General features: G+C 44.6%; 1 protein-coding gene across 5 annotated transcripts in view; it reads right to left on the bottom strand.

Annotated features, from left to right (window-relative positions):
• sdk2b (sidekick cell adhesion molecule 2b) overlaps positions 1-21,138 on the bottom strand; it is a 276,603-nt gene that overhangs the window by 44,577 nt on the left and 210,888 nt on the right. For all 5 annotated transcript variants that reach the window (XM_084341902.1, XM_084341903.1, XM_084341900.1 and 2 more), the window contains exons 5-13: positions 15,733-15,866; positions 12,552-12,663; positions 11,803-11,993; positions 9,716-9,799; positions 8,560-8,754; positions 6,525-6,641; positions 6,042-6,209; positions 5,543-5,645; positions 860-1,036 (exon numbers count right to left, since the gene is read on the bottom strand). In XM_084341902.1, the coding sequence (XP_084198028.1) occupies positions 860-1,036; positions 5,543-5,645; positions 6,042-6,209; positions 6,525-6,641; positions 8,560-8,754; positions 9,716-9,799; positions 11,803-11,993; positions 12,552-12,663; positions 15,733-15,866 (1,281 nt within the window). The remainder of the gene's footprint in view (positions 1-859; positions 1,037-5,542; positions 5,646-6,041; positions 6,210-6,524; positions 6,642-8,559; positions 8,755-9,715; positions 9,800-11,802; positions 11,994-12,551; positions 12,664-15,732; positions 15,867-21,138) is intronic.

Here is a 21,138-nt window from a genome sequence, read left to right as displayed (position 1 = left end):
TCTTCTCTGAACGCGTCTTTGTCCAAATCTGAAGTGCAGCTGAATGTTTTATAGCGGTGAGATCAGGTAGACAGGTGATGAGACGTGGCAAGACAAGACTGCAGAAGATGGTTCCTTGTCAAGATGGACACAGGCAGACAAAATGAGATAGATATCACCAGAGGGGGGAGGGATGGATCGGAGACGGATCGGAGGAAAATGCACAGACAAAGACGTGAATAAACGAGGCCAAAGCTGAGGATCATTAATTCATTCAGCCATAAATTCTGATAAGCGCAGACAGACTGGTAGATAAACCTTATTGGAATGAGCGGATACAGACAGTTACTCAGTCAAACGAGACGCCAATAGGGGGGACAAAGGGGAGACACAAACAATCAGCCAGTCGGTCCATCACTTTGGCAGACAGAAAGTTAGATGTCTCATTCATATTAAGTTCATCCTTTTCTGCAGTGACACACCGTGCAACAAGAGCAGGAAAAGTTTTTGGAGGGAGAGAGGAGATTTGAGATGACAAAAACAATATAGGAGCGTGTGTGTGTGTGTGTGTGTAGTCTCACAGACAGGGAATATGGAGGTAGTGGGGGAGGGGTCCCCTGGGGATGCAAGTGTGTCAGGTGAGAATGAGGACAGGCGAGGTGAGGAAGAGCAGGTGTCATTTAAGTGGAAATGACTCAGAGGTGTCAGTAAGAAACGGCAGGATGGCGGTGAAAGGTTTGGGGTTGGAGGCGCGTGCGTGAGTCTGGCTTTGTGCTTCAGAGAACATGCTTGTGCACGGAGAATATTGGAGGAAGAAGAAGGTGAGTGAAAAAAGAAAGAGGGAAAAGTCGAGCAAGGCGCGGAGGCGGAGGGTGCTTACCTGACGCGGAGGTGTGCGCTGCGAGAGTCGTTGCCGCCGACGGAGGTGACTCTGCAGGTGTACGTTCCTATGTCCCCTGACCAGGTTTGGGAGATGTGGAGGGTCCCGTCTGAGTCCAGTCGCATGCGTGGGATGGACTGGACGCGGATCACCGAGCCCTCTTTCTCCCAGACGTGCCTAGAACACAAAAATATCAGTCAGCTGATCTGTTGTTCATATTTTCATTTAAGGTCCCATGTTGTTTTCATTTTCAGGCTCATACTTTTGTTTACATGCTTTTTTCTTCTTTTTGTTTAAACACTCTGCCTCTTTAAGGCCAGTCTGCTCTGATTGGTCAGCTCTGACATGCCTGAGCAGGCAGCAGCTCAGCCTGTGTTTTTTGCAACCTCAGCCGACCTGGGGGGGCGTGGCTAAGGGCAGTGACTTTTGAACCCCAGTTGGATGAGATGAATGGAACCAGTGACCCGGTTTGTCCTGATTGACAGAACCGATTTTTTCCCAGAACCTCTGCTGACTCAGCGTCTGCTCGTGACATCACAACCTCACAGAAGTTAGACACTTTATTGTTTAAAGGTTAAAAGGTGCAATATGTCAGAACTCACACTCAAACAAACGGGGGGCAGCATATCACCAATTTCACTGCTAACTGTAGCTGCTCTTAGCGTGTTAGCTCAGACAGCAGTGCAGTTAGCAGTTCTGACTGGGAGCTTGGGCACCAGGGGAGGGTTAATGTTAACACCAAGGGCATAGGAGCTTTGGACTGGGATGGGGCTAGCTGGTTAGCATGCTAACTTCTGTGGATATCCCGGCTAAATTTTCAATGTTTCTAGCTAAAATTCTGACATATTTCTGAATATTTCTCTGTGGATTGAGTGTTTTCATACAGCAGCTAGACCCTTTAACTTCATCAACATCACCACCATCGTGCACCACCTGCTGCACCTTCAGTTCATCAACAGCACCGGTCAAGCAGCTGCAACGTACTGAGGATGCTGATACACACTAAATATTCCTTTTAAAAGTGTAATTGTGTTTTTTGTTAAACGGTTGTTACTCACTAGTTTTTGATACAACTAAGTCAAACAAGCCAAGAAGTGCGAGCCTCCATCCAGTTACTGAAGAACTTTGATTAAACTGGACTGATCTCTGACACTCATTTGGGCACCAAAGGCAAAACACAGTAAGAAGTCCAAATTGTTCTGGCCAGAGTCCGCAATTCCCCAAATCTAAAATGTTCTGAAGAATAGCGGACAGATATTAAACTCCACCGGCCTTGCTGTGCGGTAACAAGGAAAGATCTTGAACTTGAACAGAATAAATGTGTTCATGAGTACGACAGCGTGGCTGCTCAAAGTCAGGAGAGTTGTGAGTGGACCCTGAACAAACCCGCTTTCTTTTGTAGGCGGCAGGAAATGAGGTGGGAAAAATGAGCTCTTTGTTCACTCTGAAGGAACCTTTAACCTTTTTATTCAAATGTCGGGTCGGTGCATTAAAACATATCACAAACACTGACAGCTGCCTAACACACCCCTCACTCTGAGCCTTCCTCCTCACTGTAAACTGCCCATTTCCAGCAGAAAAACAAAAACACACTCGATCAAAGCGGACAGCTTGCTGTAATTACTTTTTTTGATGAAAGATTAAACCACTGGCAGCTTACTTTTTTTTACAGAAAGACCTCATTTACACCTGGTATAAAGATGCGATCTGTATCTGGACACGTGCATTTAATGCGATCCGCTCTGCCTGACCAGATTCTGGAGCTCCTCCGGCTTCACACTGTGTTCAGATCTGAGGCAGGTGTAAATGCAATCTTTACAACAGAGGCTGGCATCTGTACACGACATAACAATAATAAAGATATCTGTTGTGAATCTAACAAAAGGCTCTCTGCTAATAACTGATTATACATTTATTCTGTGCCACTCAAGTACCAGATGGAAGATGGAATCATTCTGCAGACTGTGTGAAAAATGAAAGGGATCTACAGAAAAAAAAATAATTGTGTGAGTTTCACTCATCTGTGCAGCTGATCTGCTGTTAACACAGTATTTGATTTATCTAGTCACAGAGCGGCCGGCACGCCTTCACTGCACCACATCGGGACAAACGGACGCCGTATTTTTGATACAAAGACGGGCGTAACACAATGTGTTACATGTGCCGAATTTACAAGAGGGGACAGATAATGAAGAATTAGTCACGGACGGCATCTCACAATTTTCAGAAAGTTTCACTGACCCAACACCTCACAGAACTCTGTGATTTTTCTAAGGGGATTTGGCTGATTTGCCACCATGGGCAGGTTTTGCTCTGATATCTCACTGATAACAATAAATGCATGAACAACACCAGGAGTAAACGCAAAGGGCAAGATCTTACTGATGGATACAGATCCCATTTTAGTAGCAGGTGTCGACGGGGTGAAAATGTACTGATCTGTTTCAAATGTGAAAATGAATTCACAAGATATCCGAGGGTGTCCGCCGGTGCCGACTCACTCTCTGTGTCAATGTCGGACACATTCTCAGATGAGATTCTCAAATTTCTCTAGTGCCCGAGTAAGTGCTTGAACATCGTCTCTACCAGATTTCCAGAACCCGGCTTGCATTTCATTTCGTTACCACCTGCTGGAAAATCTGAACCGCAGCTTTAGACGGCAGGTTAACTCGTGTTGACAGTAAAGCGACGGGGAAACTGACAGTGTGCTCGTCTTTTATTGCACCACAACCCCAGAAGAACGTTATTAGTGAGGTATTTCATCTTTCTCTCCCTTGTCTCTTCAAGCTCGCCATCAGAGCTGCCCCGCATGCATATCATAGCGGCTGACGGCTGCATATCAAACACTCATCAAACCTGCACGGCTCAAACGCGGCGTCAGATGTAGAAAGGGGACAGAATGGTCTATTGATCGCCCATTGATGTCGGCTACGAGCTCGGAGTTCAGCGCAGCGTCTGTTGTGTCGCGCCGGCTCGGACCGAGGCGGTAGGCTGATGTGTGAGAGTCGTCCTCGTCGTGACGTACGTGCACATCGGCGGTTCGACAAACATGTTTAACGGCCGTGTGTGTTTGCTTTGCCTACTGGGGACACGGCTTTCTCTGTTTGAGCAGTGATTATATTTTGATGCGTGTTTTATTGTTCTTGTGGGGGAAGAGGAGCAGCACAGAGTAAGATACAGAGAGGTAATTAGTAAATACTCTGTGCTCAGGGTATTAAATGACTCATTAACAAGCAAAGGTGTCGACGAACAATACAGCAAGTAATAACTGCGGGTGAAGGATCTTTATGACCAGATCAAGAGGCCACAACAGCTCAACAACTGCCCTTTCTACAGGATTCACTTTAAAGCGTCGAGCGTAACGAACACAGAAATGCTTCTGCATGAGCAAAATGGAATCCGCCATCAGAGTCCAATTGAGGATTTGTGATCGCGGCCACGCTGGGTGCATTAGAGAAGGTCTTCTGATCAGGGCTTGTTGGTCGAACCAAAGGATGCCACGGCTTTGAGGCTGTGGCTCCTCAACTTTGAAGCTCATCCTTTTTTTTTGATCCGTGGACACTGTGGTCACCTCTAAAGGAAACAAGTCTGGCTCGTATTATTCTAATTGCTAAATAATCCCGTGAAAAAGATCAAAACCAACAATGAATGCATCACACTGGCCAGTATTTTCCTGTGTAGCCAAAGCCTGAAATAGATATTCCTCTGTGCTGCGGACCTCCATAGTGGTGCCGAAATGATTAAAAACACATCACAGTTAGCTGCAGCGGCATAGACTCTGTTTCTGCAACATGACTGAAATCATTTTAATTAAAGGTCCCAAGTTAGCTGTTTATCTAGACACTGAACAACCTGTTTACACGGCCCGACGCATCTAATCACAATATAACCTCAGTAATTAGACACTATAACACAAAGGTAAACTTCACATGGTCAAAGTGCTTCTGCCAGAAATATTACAACAGAAGAAGAAAGAAGTAGAAAGGCAAAGAAGAAGAAGAAAAAGAAGATCGAGGAGAAGAGGAAGAAGAAGAAGGAGGAGGAGAAGGAGAAGAAGGAGAAGGAGAAGAAGGAGAAGAAGAAGAAGAAGAAGAAGAAGAAGAAGAAAAAGAAGATCGAGGAGAAGAAGAAGAAGAAGGAGAAGGAGAAGAAGAAAATGAAGAAGAAGAAGAAGAAGAAGCGGGCCGTTTGCATGTCTGCTGTTTTCTAATGAAACATTCAACAATCCCTAAATCTTTAAAAGTCTCCTACAAATAAAGTTGTGTCACGCGCAGAGCACTTTTGTTTTGCTGTCGTCATGTTTCATGCTCGTTCACATCACCTGATGTTACCGCCGACGTTCTCACTGGGCCATTATTCCAGTTATCAGCAGAGTCCATGTAAATGCAGCTAATGAAGCACACTGGGTGGTCAATCAATTCAGCTGTGTATCAGTGAAATGCAGCTAAATATAGAAAACACACGGTTGTGCTGTTGAAGGAAAGTACACAACCATAAATTCTTCAGAGACAGATTGTTGATTTCGATCTTTGTTACTGGTTACAAGAAGGAAAAATAAAGGATAACGCCATCTTCTTCTTCATCTTGCTGCACTGCATGTTCCTGTATCATGTTACTTGTAATTGTACTAATCTACGGCCCCTCAGGGACAAATACAGCGATCTGAATTGAATGTATCCTCACCTGACGGTTACACTGGGGTCATGTGTGACTCCACAGGTCATGATGGCTTTAGTTCCTTTGATGACGCTCTGGTCCTGTGGGGGGGTGGTAATCCTGGTGCGAGCTGCGGAGACGGAAAGAGGACATAGAAAGAGACTTTTTACAAGTTACAGGAGAGATAACAGCCTATGAAATGATCTTCCTGAGATGGAAGGAAGGAGAAAAAACAAGACAGACAAATTTCAGAAAACTCATTTCAGTTGAAATGACATGCTGCTGTTTTGTATTTTGTTTTCTTGATGGTTTTTCTTGCAGAAAACACCTCGATGATGACTTCAAACTTGCACACAAGACTGCTTTTGTATCTGAAGGAATTGATTCAGCTTTTTTATTATCATCTCGCACAACCTCATTTCCCAAACCTCTCTGACGGATTGCTCGGACATTCACGACACACTTCAGACAGGTGTGTTTTTTAAAAAACGGCGTCTGTCTCGTCCGTCTAAACATGCGCGCTCACCCCAGACCACGAGGTCAGCCGACGCCTCGTCGATGCCCCTGGAGTTGCTCGCCATGCAGGTGTAGGTCCCGGCGTCGGAGATGTGCGAGGGGGAGATGAGCAGGCTGCCCGACTCCAGCAGGGTGAACCTTGGCAGCTGGACCGAACCGCTCGCCAGCACGCGCTCACCTGAGCGTATGAAGAGGAAGAAAAAGATGGAGGAGGGAGATACATAAATAGAGAAAATGTGGAGAGAATGGAAAAGAAAAAAAAACAGAGGCATTCAAGGACAGAATAGGAGAAGAAGAGGATTATGAGGAAAAACACGGCCAGTGTTTCCCTGATCTCCTATTGAAAACATGAAAAGCCTGGCACAGACTAAATCCTGGTGAAGGAATCCAATCAGGCTTTATTTGTTAAGCCACAGCAAACTGTGGTCGCATGTGTTACAGATAAGGGGAGGGGGGGCGTCATAATCTCCAGGTGTATGTGCCTAACAAAGACCTTTCTGCCAGGTGATAGCCGGTCTCGGAGCTCCAGAGGTCTCGCAGTGCAGGATGACTGACATGCCGTCGATCACGGTGCTGTCGGAGGGTCCGGCTGTGATATTCGGGGCAATGCCTGAGGGGAGACAAACACACAGAATAAAAGAGAGAGGCTCAGTATAGTAAAGAGAGAAGGTAAGAGGGTTATAGAGGTGAGAGAATGACTGTCTGTTGCAAAACCCCCTCTTCAAACGTGTTTTTTTCTAAGCGCCAGACTGCTGATTCTCAGTGTTTAGTCGACGCTTTGTCCCACTAATTCTCCACGGATCGACACAGCCTTCACCTCGGTGCCACGACTGTCGGCTGCTGGGCTATTTCTTTGCACCCGCAGAGTATAGGAGGATGAAGGAGGAAAATGAGGGAGAAGGATAGACAGAAAGAGGCAATATGTAGATAACTAAAATCCCCTATTTGTGATACGCAATAAATCAAAGCTTTTATAGGATGACAGAAAACTGTATCAGTCCCCGGAGGGATGGAGAGTTTGTCATAGCAGCAGCGCTGATCTGAGGACACAGGAATGGAAGAAGTGAGGACGTGAACGGTGCTGAGGAAAAAGCGAGAGATGGCGAGATGAGATCTGGATGCAGGAGAAAGAGAGGAAGCGAATGACTAAGCGAGAGAAAAATATCATGATTTTCTGAGAAATTGTTGCGGCGTGGAGTGAAGGCAGCAGGAAGTGAGACGGAGTGAAGAAAATTAGATGTCAGAAACTTGCCAAACAGTTGCACAGGGAGAGTAAAATTACTAGTGATTTTTTAAAATTCAGAAGTGACAAAGTGAGAAAAAAACACATCAACTCATGCACAGTGACTCAGGTGATTAGAGTAAGGCAGCCAGTACGGTATTAAGGTCGGGTCTGTTTTTATGCAGCTGTGAAGGGATCGTTTTCAGTTTACATATAAAAAAAACCACAGATTTAAAGTTGAAATATTTCTGAAAAACAAAAATAAATTCATGTGATGAATGTCAGCAAAAGATGCATCATGGGCGCAAAAGCGAAGCACCTATTTTGTATTGTTAAAGGGGTGTTATGTAGGAGTAATGTACTCAAATTATCTACGGAATATGAATAAATAGCAGTTCTGACATTTTAAATGTTTATGCATTGTTGTGTTCAGGGATATCTACTGAAGTTAGCATGCTAACCAGCTAGCCCCAGCCCGTTCCCGCCCAAAGCTCCTATGCCAGCGATGTAAACACCAACTCTCCCCTTGTTCCCGAGCTCCCAGTCCAAACCGCTAGCTGCACAGCTAACTTAGCATTGTGAAAATAATCAATAATAATGTTTAAAGGGCATTTTTACCTCACAAAATTAAACAGCATGAACTTCATCATATGTATTTTTTAATTAATCGATTTATTATTTTGCATGAAAACAAATTGGATCTCATAGTGGGCCAACTTTGGCCAGTTCTGGTCCAGAACTAAGGACTGGACCAACCCAACAACAGTGCCACTGTAGTAGTATTATGTGTAAGGTTACATGAGGCTGCAGTAAAACCACAGTGCTTCTTATCAAAAGAGCAAAAACTATACAAAATACTTCCAGAGCAATTTGTTCAACCTGTAGGTTAAGAAGGCGTCACATACAGCGAGCCAGCAGAGAGCAGATTGCTATGGCAACCCCAGTTAAGGTTTTATCATAACAATACTGGATCGGATCGGCCCCCAACGTTACATACAACAACAACAACCTCCTATGATTTACTCTGCAGTTATATTTGAGGAAGAAGTTGCACAAGTCATCATAATGATGAATTTAAAGAACAAATGTATTCCTACTCTTCTCCCGTCCTGCTGCTGGGAATTGCTTTCCATTTTTGTAAAGCTATTACTGGTCCTTTTATGAATCCGACAAGGGTCTTGAGAGAGCTGCAAACTTGTTAACATTATTTGAATAAGAGTTAATTATGAGTTTTAACAAAACACATCGAGCTTTAATAGCAGTAATTACGGAAAATGATTTAGTGAGGAGTTGCTGGCGCACTCACTGGTAACAGCCAGGTATGTGTTGGTCTGAACTTCTCCTGCAGCATTTCTGGCAAAGCACTGGAACATGCCGGTGTCGTCAGGTAGGAGGCCGTTGACCTGCAGGCTGCCTCCCACCAGCACCCGGTACCTGGGATACTTCACCGGGCCGATGGGCACGGCGTCCTTGTACCACACGATGTCTGGCTGGGGCACTCCTGCAGAGGGCGAGTGAGGGTGCAGAGAGTTACAGGCAGTAAGTAATGTTTCCCTTTTTCATTGCATTTATCGGCATAAAGTCATATTGATTTTTAGATTTTTTAATAGCTTAATTCTTTATTCAAAAGTATTTTACAGGCGGTTTGACAGGATTGTTTTCTTTTCAAAATCACCAAATTTAAACCATTTATCCTCGTCAGAAAAATCTGAAATCATCCTTGGATTCTCAAATTGCCGACATTCTTTGAACTAATCATCTGCCAAGGACACTTCCATCAGGAATGATAACCAAATATGAGCCTAAAATAGTCATAATTCATCAAAATCACTTTATTTTACAAGACTTATTTACAACTGTTTACACCAGCCAGGCTCAGTAAAAAACATGTAATTCTGCAGTTATGTGACAGCAATTCAGCAAAAAGTAGACTGAGCCACTGGAGGAGCTGCCAGCAGCCAGCAGGAGTCTGCGAGCAGGATCTTATAAAAATGTAAACAATAAAATATGTACAGCATGTGGAGCGCCCTTTTTTATTTCATGTCTGGCAACACTTGTGAGCAAATGTTGTATTTAAAAGTTTATTCTCTTTAATTTTTGTCAAATTAAATCATCAAAGCACCTCAAGTTGCATTTCTTTTTCTTATTATGATGTATGGCAGAAAAAAGCATGGCAGCTACTTGTGTTAAACTGTACAAAAGACACCACAAAGATTCTCTTACTTCTAGCCATGACTCTCCTGTTTCCAGAGAGGTGCACAACACCTACATACTGCAGTGAAAAACAATCTCCACTCCAACTCCACCAGGAGCAAAAATGTGACAAGAGCAAAAAAAAAGCTCCAAAAACTGCTTGGGCTTCAGAGGGTTAATATGCTCTGACACACACACACAAACACACACACACACACACACACACACACACACACACACACACACACACACACACACACACAGCTCACCTCTAGCCTGACAGGGAATGTCCACCACCTTCTCCATCTCAGCTGTGATGTGCTTCTCCGGTTCCTTAATAAACTGCGGTGGTTCTGGGGTCAAAACAAAAACGAAAGACAGGATGAAGAGTTGCTAAAATAAGAAGCAAGACTGCAAACCTGCAGCTGCAATCATCAGAGCTTAGAAAAGTACAGTCGTGACACCAGAAAACAGTAAAATGCTGTAGTGTAAATATTTTTTTGCCTCATGGTGAAAGCATAGCCGGAAAATAATGCGATGATACAGTAACTGGTATCCTGTAATGGTTTTAAATGCATCATTCAAACTTCATGGGGGAGAGGAAAGGCTCAGTTCGCTGTGTGGAGGGAAAAGTTCAGCCCACCTTGTCCTTTCAATCACATCACAACCTTGAAAACATCAAAGTGTTTCAGCTTGATGGAACGAAAGTGACTCGAGCAATGTTATATTAAATAGTTTCTTGAGGCCGACCCAAAGCTTCGCCCTCTTTTAAATCAATAACACTTTGCCGCCTCACGACTTCACAGCGATACCTTTGCCTCATTCATACAGCGCGACTAGTTTTATTTATATCAGTTTCATTCCGGCTCTTTTGTTTGAACTTGCAAAATGTAAATGCTACGTTTACTCCCACACGTTTTCATGATGCATGCGCCGCGGCTGAGCGCAGAATTATTGTTTTTGTCATTTAGATTGTCATGTTGATGTGAAAGCATATACGCTGTACAGCAATTATGCATTATGACTAATCACATCCTTGTTGTTTAACCTTGTGCATAATGAAAAACAGTTAGAATAATATGACATTCAACCTGAGGGAGAATGGCAGAGAATGAAAACACAAACGCAGAACGTGAAATGTGCTGCAAAACACGTACTATAGAAGGAGCAAATGTGCAAACACCAGGTAAGTGCGGCAAATATCAAATCATAAACAAAACAAGGAACGATGAACTGCTTTTTCACTTAGCAGCAGCAAAGAGACTAAAGCTTTCCCATCAAGGCTCGTTTGGATGAGGATTTGGAGCACATTTCCTTAATGTTTGTGCTTTCACTTTTATGTGTTTTGTCCTCAGGGGCCACTGTAAAAAAAAGAAAAAAGAAAAAAGAAAACACCTCAAATGCAACTTGCAATGCAGCGTCTGATTAAACCTGCATAGACTCGGGGATCAACACTCACATGAATATCTGTAAATGCTGGTTTAATTTTTATGAATACTAAAAAAAAAAAAAAAAAGGGCCAGTTCTGATATATGCACATATTTGTTTCTACCTGATAGAAGAGAACATTAAGTCTCTCCTGTAGTGGAATTAACATATGATTTCTTCTTTTATTGTGATGGCCCACTGCCTGATGCAGACATATGATGCTTTTCAAAATGTACCTTCTTACGAAAATAGGATAAGATATTCTACGATATGATACGATACGACACGATACGATACGATATGACAGGATATGATACGATATGATACGATATGATACGATATGATACGATATGACATGATACGATGATCCGATATGATACAATATGACACGATATGATACGATATGATTCGATATGATACGATATGACACGATACGATGATCCGATATGATACAATATGACACGATATGATACGATATGATACGATATGACACAATACGATATGATACGATATGACACAATACGATATGATACGATATGACACGATATGATACGATATGATACGATATGACACAATACGATATGATACGATATGACACGATATGATATGATACAATGGGATAGAATGCGATGCGATACGATAGGATATTCTACGGTATGATACGTTACAATAGCACACGATACGATACATTATGACACGATACGATGCGCTAGGACACAACACAATACAATTTTGCATCCTTAGACATTTCCATTCAAGTTTAGAAACAGGTTAAACATACAGTTACACATATGACACATCTTAATAGATATACAAAGCACATCAAACAGTCATTTTTTGAAAAAAACATGCAAGGAGTCAGAGGAGATACTTTTGGCAAGTGCCGCAATCTTTGTACAAATTCAACGTGTGTGCTTATAATTCTTACCCAAAACGTGCAGATAAGCCCCGGCACTGACTGAAGGCACACTGCTGCTGCGGAGAATGGCCTCACACTCGTAGAAGCCGGCATCGCTCACCACCGGACTGAGGATGGTCAGCCTGCGGTTGAAGTCACTCAAGCCGCTCATCACCAACACGCCATTCTTACGCCACGTGATACTCAGCTTGATAAGAGGCCTACGGTGGGGAAAAGGCAGGATGTCAGATGTTTTTTATGCTTGGTGGTAAAATTTTGGTACGTTTTTGTGACACATATCCATCAGTCTGTTTAATATGCTGGAAGTTCTGGTATTGAAATCCAAAAGGAAAAAAAAGTTTCCAGGCTGAGATGAAGCCAACTGTTTCATGAGTCGAGGGATATCATTAGTGGAGTCTGCTTTGCTTTATTCCAACATAAAAGAACGCTTGTGTCTGCAGAAACGTGCAAGACTGAAACTGTATTGAATCACACATGATATTTAATTTATTGTGCAAAAGAAAAAAAATATCTAAATTAGATATTACTGACTGAAAGAAATCTGGAGCAGACTCGTCTAATGTGTACACATGGGGTTAAAGGGTCATTTCACCTAACTTAGGAAAAAAAACACATCTTCTTTCCTACTTCTAGTTTTTCCAAAGTCTGTGGTATGACGATATAAAATCTCTGTTAATCAATGTGTTTTTTTCTGGATCATCCTTAATGATTTGAGTGAACTGGCCCTTTAACAAGCTGATCTGTGACCTGATGTTTACCTGGCGTTGGCCACGCACTCCATGGTGACCTCAGAGGTGCCTGTAACCACGCTAGTGTTCCTGGGAGGGACGATGATGGTCGGGGCAATGGGGTCTGCTGGACCTCCAACATCTAGAGACACAGAGAGACAGGACGCCACACACACACACACACACACACACACACACCAACAAAAAACACACACATGGAGAGGTTAAGCAGGGAGAAGTGATCTTGATGGATAAACAGAAGTAGATATAACCGGGTCCTCTGGATGTCGGCGTCCTGTATGTTTCCACCCAGTGCACTGTGTGTGTGCGCTCACTGACGTGACATATTGAAACTGACCGGTGCGTACACTGTATCCGAGTTCTGACGGAGCGATGGGCCCAATAGGACGAGACAGTGCACTGACTGTGTATAATAAGATGTCTGCGGGAGAACCAGAAACAGGGATAGAAAAATACAGCCTGACAAACACGAAGCTAAAGGGGTGAACAGGCTGCAGTGTGTGTGTGTGTGTGTGTGTGTGCGCGCGCATTTTCATATGTGCATAAAAACTCTGCATGAGCAAACTAGTTTATGCCTGCGTGTGTGTGTGTGTGTTTTGAGCATCGGAGACAGACAGCCCATGGCAGTGAGAGCACAGTGTGTGTGTGTGCTGCTTGAGATGTGTCATGTCTGTGATAAACTCACACTGATCTGTCAATCCCATCAAGCCCTGGGAGTGTGCTTGTGGCTGCACATGTCAGATGTAGCTACAGGCGCTGTCATGACTCAATCTTACCAATCTTGGGTCATTAGATGATGTGTACGGCCCCGTGTGTGAAGGCATAAACACACACACATGCTCACACACACACACACACACACACACACACACACACACACACACACACACACACACACGTGCACTTTAAACAACATCAAGGTGTCACTGCTCGTCACCGGGGAAACCAACGCTACATATTTCAGTTCCGAGCTGGAGTCGGGACTCGGTTAGCCTAGCTTAGCATAAAGATGAAGCAACCAGTAAAACAAGTCAAACAACAACTCCAGTGATGTTTTAATCAGACAATTTATGAGGCGATTTGATAGATGTACTCTTTTCTTTTTGAATGCTAACTGTTTGCCCATGCCTCCAGTCTTAATGCTAAGCTAGGCTAAACGTGTACCGACCACAGGTGTCAACCCACACTTTGAAATTTAAGCTAGCAATTGTTTTCTCAAAAAACCAGTGGCGTCGCCTCCTGCTGGCCATAAGAAAGGATGCAGGTTAAGGCACTTGGTCGGTGGGTGTTTTTTGATTAGGTTAGGGGTAACCCTAACCCTAACCCAATACAAATTACAAGGGCCTCTCGTCGAGGGAACCAGGAGAGTGATAACTTCCAGGTTAGCCTACTAAAATATCCCTGTGGCTCTCTTTTCAGACCTGAAAGCTCCGTCCACTATTCATACCGTCTATGTCTGAACCCAGCTCTGTAACACACAGAGGGATTATTGACATCAATGCTCTAAATCTCACTCACATAAGTGTTTGTCCCAAAATGTCAAGTATTTAATTCCTCTTTAGCAGCTTAAACATCGTCAGTGACAACAGCCTAATTTCTCATTCTTGCTGAAGTTAAAACCAAATATTTAAACTTCATCCGGCGTGGAAACTTATAAAAATGAGCAACACTAGTCTCCTCGATGTTCTCTCCTTGACCTTCGCTCTTGCTCGGGCTTAGGCAAGCACTGTCGGAGCCAGGAAAGCTCATGGGAAATGCATTGTCAGAGGCGTCGCTGCAGGAACAGCTGCTGTAGCAGATACTGACTGATACGTGTGCACGTACGGGGGGGAAAAAAAACGCAAGCACTTACTCACTCAAACACACACACACACCTCTCTGTATTTGCACTCGCAGTGGCCTGTGCGTCAGTGTGTGTGTGTGTGTTGATGTGTGTTTGTGTGGAGCATATGTGGATGTTCATGTAAATGCATGGCGTGGTTCCCTGACAGCGCCGAGTTGAGACCTCCCGCTACGCTCTCTATCTAACCTGAACCACAGTGTGAGCGTGTGTGTGTCTGTGCGCGTTTGTGTGTGTGCGCTCTGCACTGGTATAATCAACTCTGCCACTGTTCTCCATATGTGCCACAGGCTATTTCTGCTCCCTTGTGTTGTCAGCTGTAATATCTTTTCCCTCACCCTGCTCATTCACTCCCATACCGAACTCCAGTCTACCGTGTCATAAGATGCTGTCTGTTAGGTTTCCTCTTATATTTCACTCTGCTGAGCTGAAGCCAGCTGAATTGGTTCGAGTCGTGTATCTTGTGTTTTTGTCATTGTAGGGAGCTAAGTATGCTGGTGAATATTAAGAAGTACTTGGCGGTACAACAGGCTGTCCCTGTTGCTTTCTCTTACTTTGTGTGAGTGTACATCTGGAACAATGTGTAAATATGGCTGCAGATACAGACCCCGAATGAAATGAAATCTGATTAAAGAGGAAATATCCCATTACCAGTAAAACGCCAGAATGTGTTAATATAATATAATCAGTATAATCATGTGCTGAACATATCCAGAGTAAAAATACTCATTATGTATCATGGCCCCCATGATACTTAGACAAGTACAGTACTGTTTGCCATAACAAATCATAATGAGGTTATGGTAATAGAAAAAATGACACCATCAGCGTTTAGATCGGCTCCCTGTAAACCTCGTCCTCACTGTAAAATCAAGTCTGCCACTTGGCACGAAATCTGGTGATCCAGTCGGGCCGGCAGCCTGGCACCATTTCCATCTGCCTTCCACGTCTCCATTATAGACTCAATGAATGAATAAACTAATGTTTTGTCCTGTGTTGTCAGCAGTTGTGAGGGAAAAGGTAATGACCTGGCTGTCTTACTGACAGTAACACCACGTGGTAATGCCAGGGTTTGAAGGACTGCCATTCCCCTTCAGCTCATCTCAACTCACGATCCGTCAAACGTTTCGTGTACATTGTAGACCAAATATCTCAGGATGTGGTGATGTTGAAATTTAAGATACTTAGTATTTCACAGTGTGATATTAGTACTTCGACTCAAGGATCGCAATACTTCCACCTCTTTATACTTCATGACCTTTCAGGGGGAAATATTGCTTTCCACAACTGATGCTACAAGATCTCACAGTGCGTCCACACCTCTCGTGTATACAGTCTGTGGTTACTCACTCTCTACTGACAAGGTGATGGGCTGGCTGGTCTTGTTCTCTCCGTTCTTGTCATTTACCGCTTGGACGTAGTAGCGCCCGGCGTCCGGTGCGACCGTGGACAGGATGACCAGCGTGTTGTCGAGCGTGATGGCACTGAGGAGGGAAGATCGAGACAAAAAAAAGGGATTTTAAGACATTTTGTAAAGACAGAAACTCTTTCCTGTGCCCTGTTAAGATCAGGAAGTTAAGACAAAGCTTCTTAGAAAAAAACACAACACATTATCCGCCTTCAAAGACAGCGTCGGACCTCCTAATTAGAGCTAAATATGTTTGCCTGCTCGTGTCTGCACTTGATCCCACGGCTGAAAGGGGCATTAAACATTTTAACATTTTAATTACGCCGCTCAAGCCGCATTAGGTATATCGATTTACAATGTGTAAACAATGTGTTGCTGCTGACTGAGCGAGGGGGAAATTATTGGCAACCTCCCTTTGCTCATACTTCTCCTTATGGTCCGGTCTGAAATACGATAGCCCTGTGTAATAAGCCAGAGCTTTTAATTGGCTATTTGTACCCCTCTGCTTCCTGTGGCCTGCGTTTTTTGGCAGCCGACCACGTTTGGCACGAAAACAATAGTGTCTTCCTCGTCGGCAGCTGAAATGACGCCTGAATAAATAAACCCTGATCCATTTTTCAGCAGGTGTCCTATAGGGGCTAATACCTGGTGTCTTGTTGACTCTATCAAGCCCTCCCTCGTCAATGTGGCAAACAGCGAGAGAGAAACCTTCCTCCCTCCCCTCCCCTCTGCCGCCTGATGTTACAGCCCCCTGACTGTGTTTACAATCAATATTTTCTTATTATCTGCGCCTGTTCGACAATCTGGAGGTAGATAGCTCGTTCCAACCCGGTGCCTTCCTCCACATATATCTTTTCCTCCGGCCTTATCCCTCCATCTACTGTTGTGGGCAAACTCTCGCCTTCACTCCATCCCCTGTGCCGAATGTGTAAATGTGTAAATGTGTTCATGTGTAGAAGCGACACAAGAAGAGAGACACAAACACCCACATTTCATTTGCACGTTTCCTTAAAATTTTTCATATTTCTTACAGCGAGGTAACAAAGAGAGTTTCAGTCAGGAAGCTTTCAGAAAAATACGACTGTCAGAGAAACAAATCAATACAATTCAAATGGTTGCGGCTCCGGCCCACCCTCTGTACTCTGTGACATTTCTGTTTGATTTTCCTCTTTGATGCTTTTCTTTATAGCTCCCACAGCTATTGGCGGGGCTAAATCTGGAATAACAGCTATCTTAGTAATCGATAAGAAACCAAAAAAGTCTTTGATGCGCTGCGAGGTAATGGCCCCGTGAAAAATGGCTCCTGAAAATTTGCACCGCTTGTTTGCACGTGTACAAAAAAAATGTCCACCCTGTTCCCTAATCCTGTCTCACATCTGATGACCTCCTCTCTCTCCTCCTCCTCCTCCTCCTCCAATCTAACCCCGCTCCTCCACTCCTCCATCCACTTATTCCTCCATCCTTTCGACTCATCAGTGGGGGATCCAGAGTGCCTGCTGCGCCTTATCAAGGCAGCAAGAGAGCTGATGAGAAAGTGAGGGGGGGAAAAAAAATAAAAAAAATGCTCACAAGCACATAGAGAGAAAGTGTATACAGGTGTCCAAACACTTCTCAAACTCTCCTGCAGCCTGTCGGGGCATGCAGGGCGAGCATTCGACACACAGCGCAGAGACGTGCTGCATATAGCTACAGTACCTGTGCTGTGAGCGTTTCCTGTACGATGACTTACGAGAACCGCCTACGGACTGATTGATTGTCGCATATCTCCGAGCGGACCCAGTCACCGAGCTCATTTGGGATTCCCCGCGCATGCCGAGACCGAAAACAGTCTTCCTAAAGGGGGCTGGCAGGCCTCAATAGCTGCAGCTTATGATCTGCGGTAAATATTTAATGCTAGCTCGCTGGAGCGGTGACATCCTGGACGCACAGCCATGAATTATGGATCCCTTCGGCGGTGGGGGGGGGGCAGGACGGGAAGTGTCCAAAGCGCTGAATAATTCCCAGGTGACTTCCCGGGGACCTTTTCTAAAGTGGGGACACAAGCCGGTGCTAAACATACCCGCCGCTTAAGAAACTCTTGAAGATGAATACACCGGGGTTGTGCTGTGAAGTTAAAGGAGGAGAAGCTTCGTCTGACTCTTCTCTCTGTGATAATGTCAAGCATCGTCTGAGGTGATCTTCTTCCTCTCACTGCCCATTAACCCCCCGTCCAAGCTAAGCTAAGCTTCAACTAATATTGCACCATCGTCCACGGCCGGTCCTGATTTCATCGATGTTAGCAGGAGCGGGAGGAAATGTTTGCCCTGGCTAGTTTGATTTTAATGCGCTCCCCCCGCTGTGCAGCCTGTAATCAGGGGTGCTGCAGTGGGGGTCAAACAAAGCTTTGTAACGCAGCGTGTTCAGCAGATCCAACCACTCCCCGTGCTTTGCCAGGCCGCGGGGATCAAACACCACACGATGCTGGAAGAAATTAAAAGTTAGAAAGCCAATTATCCTGAATGGCTTTACATGTATATCAAGGGAGCAGGGGAGGGGGGAGATAAGGTTATGGCTAAAAGTGGTGGTGAAATAGTTTTTTTTCCGACCAGCTTCCCGAGGTAATATCTTGTTTTCTGAAGGCATTTTTTGGTGATCCTGTCTCCGCCAGTCCCTCAGCGGTGTGTGAGCAGCTGTCTGAGGCTCCGCTCGTAACGAAGGCTTACCACGTACCCAGCGCGGCGCGGGGATTTATCACGCCACAGAGCTGAGAAATTCGGACAAATCAGATATGTGTGAACATGCCTCCGTCTCTCTCTGGTTTTTATATTTATTCCTAAATCTTTGAACGCCTTTTTCTTTTTATTCCAACCCAATTTCCTTTTTCCATTATTATCCTCCAGAAAGAGCTGCGGTCCATGCGAGAGAGCGTCTGGCAGGCCGGACGGCTGCTGAGAAAGAAATCTCGGGCCAACTGTGCAGCTTTATGCGCAACCACAGCTTTTGCTTCGCAGCAGAGAAGCAGCGTTCGTCTCGTATGCAATTACTTTCTTGCGGATCAATTTATTTATGTTGAGCGTCGAGGGTGGCTTTTCAGTGACTGCCGGCCTCATAATGATTCTGTAGCGCTTTAATCAATAATGATGATGAGGATTTATGTTTGATTACAACAGAGTGATGGACGCTTAAATGTTTTATTTGCCACTTATTGCTTCCCTTCTGTAATTTTCATTATTACTAATAAATTACATTACAGGGGAAATGAAATAAACAATGATCCAGGGTTGCTCTCTTTAATTAACAACACGTCGCTCCCCCGGACGAACAACTAGCTTTAAAAGCGTGTCTTTGTTTCCTGTTTGCAGCCACTCCGTTTGTCAGTCCGTATGCATATCTGTGGTGTTAATCCAGCGCTGACACAGTGTGACAGATCCGTGCCTGTTCTGACACACATACACACTCGCCTGGGAGTGTTTTGGCATCTGTCGCTGGCTGTCCCTCTCCGCTGGGCCGTGAGGGGCCTAACCTCGCTCCACAGCCTCAGACCTCCATTACATGCAGACAAATGGCCCCGGTCGGGCTGATGGCCTCCCCCAGGAGAGAGACAGGGGTCGACGGGATCAAGCAGCTCACATGGCTGGCGAAGGTATGAGTCAAACTGCAGCCAGTAGACGGATGACGGCAACAGAAAAGCTAGAGAGAGAAACTAGGGTGAGAGCAAAGCGGCAGCCTGCGTACCCTACTGCTCAGCAGACCTGTGATGAAAGAGCCACAGCTCCTGGGGATGGAGAGAGATGGAGGAGTGAGAGAGATGAGAAGAGGTAAGGGAGTGTTGCTCATGAAAACAGCCACTTGTTTTCTCACCGGGGGCATGAACTCGAGATTTGTGGCTCACTGTTAGCTTTTCTGCTTCCCCGTTGCTCGTTGGATGGTTGAGTGTTCAGAAGAGCAACAATCGGTGAAGTAAAAAAAAAAAAAAAAAAGGAAAAAAAGGATGTGCTGAACCGTGACACATGAATGAAGTCGAGGCAATTTCTGATCCGCAGAGATCCGCTGGTGTTTCCAACACCAAACACAGTAGGCTGTTATAAACCCTTAATCAATCCGATTGAAGAGAGAGTAGTTGAAGGAAAATTGATTGGCTTTTACTTTTATGATCAATTTGAGTCATGTTTCGCACAAAAATGACAAACATTGACTTCAGAGAGCTCCTCTCTGTGAGGATAGTGTGGTTTTCTCTATTTATACTCACTGTAAAGAGAATATTTCTGCTGCAGGACACAACAATAAGATACATCACTGGTGAAAATAACTGTTAGTTGCAGGATCTGATCCTCACATTCACGGACCGTTCATGTTCAGTCATGTTCGACGAGGACTTGGAAAATTGAATGATCCAACATTTGGCATATTTCACTGTGTGTATTGATAACTGATATTTTCATTCAACAAATTAACCTCATGCGCCAGATTGTTTGATTCATGAAACCTGGAAACTGTTTGGAAAAGGACTGCCTCTTTTAAAGAAAATACTCGGCAGGCGGTTGGACAGACCATCTGTCCATCACAGGCTGACTTCAACCAATCAGAGCAACAAGTCAGTCAGGAGAGAGTGAACACTTCAATGCCAGTCTTTGCTTTTCTTTTAATGAAATATAATCTTCAGTTCTGATATTACTGAGGCGAGCAGCATCAGTGGTCGCTGGTTGAAACACCTAAACCGAGCCCTGTTCACTGCCTTTGACTTCGACCTGTGCACAGCTTGAAGCCGGGCAAAATGGATCCGCAAGATTACATCATCTTGTGGATCCATCTGCCTCACAAGAGAAAATGTGTCTGTCACTGTACACTTTGGGTTCTGGGACAGCTGGTTGGACACGACAGAAACGAATGTTAATCGAGAGTAATCAATGAAACAATAAAAGAAGACCCTGTAAACCGCAGCCCTGTATACATGGATTAATGATCTCATGCATCCATGCGCACGCTGCTCTGTTGTTAGCGCCACTTCTCCCCTGACATCACGTCCCTTTCGCCTTGCAGATTGTTGGGCTGATGACTAATGCCGAGCAGTTGGTCGTAGGGAAATGCAGAGGAAGGGCTCGGCTATTCACTGGCCCTCGTGACTAATGGGGAATCCATAGCAGACTGACAGGACCCGAGCATCACAGGCAGGGGCCATTAATTGATCAGTAGCTACAGCAGATTACTCAAGGGAATTGCAATGTGTGTGTGTGTGTGTGTGTGTGTGTGTGTGTGTCAGGGATGTCCTCCCACTGACTCCTCCGGGTCAGGCTCCTCTGTGTTCTGTCTTAACAGACACCTCTACAAGGTTGTTTTCAGTGTAATGCAGATAAATCCATGCCAGAGTG

Source organism: Pagrus pagrus (genome assembly GCF_965226575.1).
Source record: "Pagrus pagrus genome assembly, chromosome: 21".
Lineage (NCBI taxonomy): Eukaryota > Metazoa > Chordata > Actinopteri > Spariformes > Sparidae > Pagrus > Pagrus pagrus.
This window is presented reverse-complemented; position numbering and strand designations above follow the sequence as displayed.